This window comes from Rana temporaria, chromosome 3 (assembly GCF_905171775.1).
Source record: "Rana temporaria chromosome 3, aRanTem1.1, whole genome shotgun sequence".
NCBI lineage: Eukaryota > Metazoa > Chordata > Amphibia > Anura > Ranidae > Rana > Rana temporaria.
In genome coordinates, this window is record NC_053491.1 from 339,796,643 (window position 1) to 339,802,642 (window position 6,000).

A 6,000-nucleotide genomic window follows, 5' to 3' on the forward strand; every position below is an offset into this window, starting at 1 on the left:
ACCATGTCACAAGCCTAGTAAGGGGATCGGGCAGGTGACCGGTCATCATGGATGACTCTCCTCCTCAGCAGCACCATGCTAGTCCCTGTACCTCCCGCACACAGTCCAGAGGTCACAGCGACATGAAATCCGCTTTATCACACCAGGACTACCACTACCAACCAATCACAGGACACACACAGACCAGGACCACCACTACTAACCAGCCAATCACAACTCACCAGACAACCTCTGGTCGTCCAATAAGGCTGTAAGCACACACTGTACAATGCAGAGCAAACCATCTCCTGCACTCTACACATACATTTTTCCTGCCCAACTTCCCTTCAACTATGTAGTACAAGGGCCTGCCTACAAATTGAAAGTGTTCAGCTTGGATCTCATTATTATATGGTTTTGATAGATCTAGAGAATATCCTACATTTACTGGTAAGCGTGTTCTTAGTGGGTCAAGCTGATGTTCATTTTTACCACAGCGACAAGAAAATTGGAAGGAGTAGGAGGGAACATTTCTGGAATGTAGGACTTTAACACTCTTCTTTCGCTAAAGTCCATTCATAAAAATAAAAAAAAGATGGCAAGGCAAATGAAATCTTTCCAAAGATATGAATGTTTGAGAATTTGTCAGAAATCCCATTCTGTTACACAAAAATGGGCTGCAATGTATCCCTACAGGCGATCAGAATTCAGTGCCCATTCAGGTTCCTCACACCAAATGCAAGTCTGTGGCACCGACTGGAGACATAAAACCGCTTACATCCAACCCCACATAGCAATTATACGGGTCTGTACTTCCTCAAATCACAAAAAAAAGTGGTCACACGAGACTTCTACTCCCGCCTTGACCCAAATGGGGATCGGTCAGGGGTCCTGTCCAGAGGGTAACAATTTAAAAGAGGCCTGAGCCACAAGCTATGATTAAGCACCACGTGTGAAACGCGTAAGCCGTTTGCCACCCCCCTTCTGCACAGTATGGATTGTTTTTCTGGATTTTAACTACCAATAAATGTGTTGTATCGGCGTGTGGCCTTCCAGGTCTATTCTTGTAACTTCCTTTTCAGTTACAACAAAAAACCTCTGAAGAAGACCATTATGGTCGAAACACGTTAGTATTTTTTATACATGCGATGTTCACTGTATCCAGCTGTATAATAATCTGTTGTGTTCTGTAAACTATATGAAAACACATTGCTATGTCCTTTGTCTATACCGCTACTCATGTCTTATTTATACTCCCCATTTCTTTTGGTGTATGTGACATTCCCTTAATAAACCTTTTTACATATTGCATCCAACCCTTTATTTGAGCTGCCTAAAAACCCCACTGGGGGAAAAAAATTCTCTGTCTCCAGGTCTATTCTTTTTCCCCTAGGGTCAGCATACAATCCACTTTAAAGTGGAGGTTCAGTCAAATCCTAACTATACTTAAACTTGCCCCACCCCCATTCTCAGCCTCTTCTACCTACCCCGTAAAAGGAAAGATGTGGATACTTACCTATACTGAGGGTGCCCTGCTTTGGTCACATGATCACCCAGCAGCAGCCTCAGGGTAGAGGAGAGATCGCTGGGCAGTGATGTCACCCATAGACTTACTATGGGGCATTCGTTATCATCTGACCCTCTACACGCGGCCGATTCTGGGAACCAATAATGTGACTGGAGCACCCTCAGAATAGGTAGGTATAGACATCTTTTTTCTACAAAGGTGGTTAGAATAGGCTCAGAATGGGGGTGGGAGCAGGTTTAAGTATAGTTAGAACTTGTCTGGAGTTTCTCTAAGTTTACCACTCACATTAGTCAAACCTCCTAGGGAGCTCCCAGCAAGTACGTAGTGCAAAGGCCTGCCTGGTAGGCCCTCGTATTACATAACACTGGTAGATCTAACATTGATTGTAATGTGTATAGTGAGCCCCAGATATACCAAAAATTAGGGCCTACATGATCTGTCCAATCAGGCTGACCCATGTACTATATAGTTGTTGGGGAGTACAATTTGTAATGTGCGGCAAATTTTATTCATCCCATCTGATATTTGCATTTGAAGTGACCCTGTCACTGGCATAGAAACCTAAGTCGGCAGCACCCAGTGTAAACAAGATCTTTGTTATTTTGAACAGCTGCCTATCTTACCCAATAGGGTGTCTCAGATGATAGCACCACCCAGCTGGGAGCGGTGGTCTCTCCCAGCAGTCTAGTCTAGTCTAGTCTAGTCTATGTTCGACACGCGCGGAAGCAGCAGGAACATTTTACTCACAGGGAAACTACTTATTCTGGTGCTGCTGGGTCAGGTTTCTGTATGCCAGTCACAGGGTCACTTAAAAAGGTCAAAGTGAAAAAAATAAAAAACTAGATTAAACCCGTGCAAACTTTGTTTATAAGGGCAGTCTAATAAATTCTTGGAGATTCTGCCAGTCCACAACCCTTCCTTCACAGGGTGACAACACTAGCTCTCCTGTAGTTAATTCTTAGCAGTGTTGTCACCCTGCAATGGCTCCTCCCTCCGTATATTGGTGGGGTGGAGTTACCACTCCTCCCCCTCTGAGGCCCACATACAAACACATCTGGGAGGGGGCAACAACATAGGGCACCATAAGTCCCACCTCTGGCAGAGTGAAGACCCTTGGCGACCTGTGAGCAGAGGAAGGAATATGAAAAGGTGGGGGTGGGGAGGGATTCTGTAAAAGTAGTAACCAGATTTACCAGAAACACACCTTGGGGCTGCCGTATACATGCACCTACCCACATCACCTCCAGGTGCTGCCTGAGAACGTGTAATAACCCTACAAGAGCCATGTGTTCCAAGAGCACGCCTGACCAGCTCCGAGGTCTGATAAAACGCTGTGCTCATGCATTTCACCCACCTGGAAGACAACACTCATGTGTACAGCCCTGATATGGTCAGCAGACACTCTCCGAGGGAGACCAAGCAGCTGATCAGCTCGTGTACCAGGCTCCTCCTCATGGCGGACCCCTATATTCCCCCCCCTCCAGCCATTACTGCACTCACCTGCCGGGTGTTGTCCATTCACCCCTCCGCTGCTCTTTATCCAGGGGTTCACCTTGGGCGGGGGAGCTTCCACGAACTCCCTGCGTCCCAGCCCTTCGTCTCCGTCCGATCCCAGCTCCTGCTTGCCCCCGTCCGAGTCCGGTGCCGCTGCTGGTTGCTGCAGGGGCGGCGGCATGAGCGGAGCCTCTACCTGAGTGGCCATGTCCCACCACCCCGGGCGGGCGCTCTCTGTGTCTCTCACACACACTTCTTTCTCTGCACGCGAAGGGTTGCGGCCTAGACGGCGGGCGCTTGCTCTGCTCAGTCACCGGGCGGCCCTTCCGACCTTATACCGCTGCAATATGGAAGCCAAGGAAGACCACGCGATGGGGCAGTGCGGGCACACGCTCTGAGGCACGCCGACGTGCGCGTTCCACGCTGGGGAGGAGGGGCGGGGCTGGGAGGTGTATGTGAGGCGAAGGGCGGGGCAGTGAGGTGTGTGTGGAGGGAGGGGCGTGGTGACTGGAGCTCCATTCATCTCGCTAGAGGGAATACAAACTGCTGGCTGTTGTCAGCTCTGAGCCTGCACTGTGTGTATGTACGCCAGTGTTGCCAACCTACCAGATTGAAATTTACTGGCACTACACCCAAAATTTACTGCCATTTTACAAAATTACAGTTTTAAATGCAAAGTTCAGTATTTAGGCTACAAACAAGTACACTATGGAAATAGCAATGCGATTTAAAGCGGAGTTCCACTAAAAAAAATTAAAGTCAGCAGCTACAAATACTCCAGCTGCTGACTTTTAATACATGGACATTTACCTGCCCAGGATCAGGGCCATATTAATAGCATCATGGGCCCCTGGGCAAAGAAATGCTCTGGGGCCCCTACAACGATGACAGTGCAGGTAAACAGACATCAAGTAGGTAGGAGGCAGAATGCCTCCCCTGTGTATCTATAACTCTCAGTGCCATCATGGGGCCCCCCAATTTCAGGGCAGCATGGGCTCAAGGACCAGCTGCTTTGGGTAAAATGCAAGGGGCCCCCATGCAGCTGGGCCCCCTGGGCAGTGCCCAGGTGTGCCCTCTCATTAAGACAGCCCTGCCCGCGATGTCGGCACCCAAAGCCAATCCATCCATTGCCCCTGGGTGGAGGCGCCGCCATCTTCAGTAAGGAAGCCTTGCGGCTTCACTTCCTGGTTCCCTACTGTGCATGCGCGAGTCGCGCTGCATGATCCCACTGGTCGTTGCCGTCTTCTGGGAGACACAGAGGTCCCAGAAGACGGCAACGACCAGTAGGATCATGGTATTATTAAATCGAAGATAACAGAAATATGTTTTTTTTTACCTTAATATCCACCCAAAAATTGAACTTCTGCTTTTTGGACCCCCCCCCCCCCTCCGGTGTCATATTTGACATATTTCAGGGGGGAGGGGGGGGGGAACAGATACCTGTGTCGTGCAGGTATTTGCTCCCACTTCCGGGCATAGATCACTGCAGTATCCGTGGCGATCTACGCCATGTCCAGCCCCTCCTCCACGGATACTGCAGTGATCTATGCCCGGAAGTGGGAGCAAATACCTGCATGACACAGGTATCTGTTCCCCCCTCCCCCCTGAAATATGTCAAATATGACACCGGAGGGGGGGGGATCCAAAAAGCAGTTCAATTTTTGGGTGGAACTCCACTTTAAGGTAAAAAAAAAACAAAACATATTTCTGTTATCTTCGATTTAATAATAGTCCATCAGCTTTTGTTCCCCACCAGCTCCTGCTCGTAAAAATGCAAATGTAAAAGGGGACTGTTGTGATTAACTTCATATGATTAGAAATGTTATTTAATTGCAAAATATATGTATAGTTTATACTATAAAAAAAAAAAAAATTGCTGTGCATGGCTAAAGTGTTCGGGTTTGAGAAAAGGTGGCAGCCCTACTTATACGGCAGCAGGTCGGCTCCACTGTGCGAACCAACGTACCCGTACATCAGTCCATGCATGCGAGATTGCGGCCACGCGTGCAGCCTGCAATCCCTGTACAGAGAGGCAGATCGGGGGATTTGCCATTGTAAACAAGACACATCCCCGTTCTGACAGGGGAAATCTCAGAGATCTGCTGCTCCTAGTGATAGGGAACAGCAATCTCTATCATGTCCCAGTAAACCCATCCCCCCACAGTTAGAACATGCTGAGGAAACATATTTAACCCTTTGATCGCCCCTAGTGTTAACCCCTTCCCTGCCAGTGTCATTTAAACATTGATCAGTGCATTTTTTATAGAACTGATCAATGTAATAATGTCACTGGTCCCTAAAAAGTGTCATTTGGGGTCAGATTTGTCTGGCGCAATGTCACAGTCCTGCTACAAAAAATAAAGATCGCAGATCACCACCACTACCAATTTAAAATTCCCCAAATCTTTCCCATATTTTGTAGACATGATAACTTTTGCGCAGACCATTTAATATTACGCCTATTGCTATTTGTTTACCAAAAAATTGTAGAAGAATACATATTGGCCTAAACCAGTGTTTCTCAATTCCAGTCCTCAGGCCCCCCCAACAGGTCAGGTTTTCAGGATTTCCATTATTTTGCACAGGTGATTTGATCAGTTTCACTGCCTTAGTAATCACCACAGCCTTTTCATCTGAGGGAAATCCTGACCTGTTGGGGGGGCCTGAGGACTGGAATTGAGAAACACTGGCCTAAACTGATGAAATTTTATATATATATATATATATATATATATATATATATATATATATATATATACATACACACACATACACATATACACACACACACACACACACACACACACACACACACACACATAGAAAACCTGGGGGAATAGGTAGCAGGTACAAAAGCTCCCTGGGATGAGCAGGCACAGATACCAAGTCCATAGGATAAGTGAAAAACAGTGGTGTGTTTATTGGTGCTATATACAAAGTCTATTTACAGGTGCTGTACAGTGTGCAGAAAAACAAACGGAACAAAAAAATAGTTAAAC

The 6,000-nt window shown here is 47.1% G+C and overlaps 1 protein-coding gene across 2 annotated transcripts in view; it reads right to left on the reverse strand.

The window, feature by feature from the left end:
• LARP1 (La ribonucleoprotein 1, translational regulator) overlaps positions 1–3,406 on the reverse strand; it is an 88,276-nt gene extending 84,870 nt beyond the window's left edge. For both annotated transcript variants that reach the window (XM_040345095.1, XM_040345094.1), the window contains exon 1: positions 3,008–3,406. In XM_040345095.1, coding sequence (XP_040201029.1) covers positions 3,008–3,209 — 202 coding nt within the window. In that variant the 5' untranslated portion in view covers positions 3,210–3,406. The remainder of the gene's footprint in view (positions 1–3,007) is intronic.
• Positions 3,407–6,000: the final 2,594 nt, after the last annotated feature.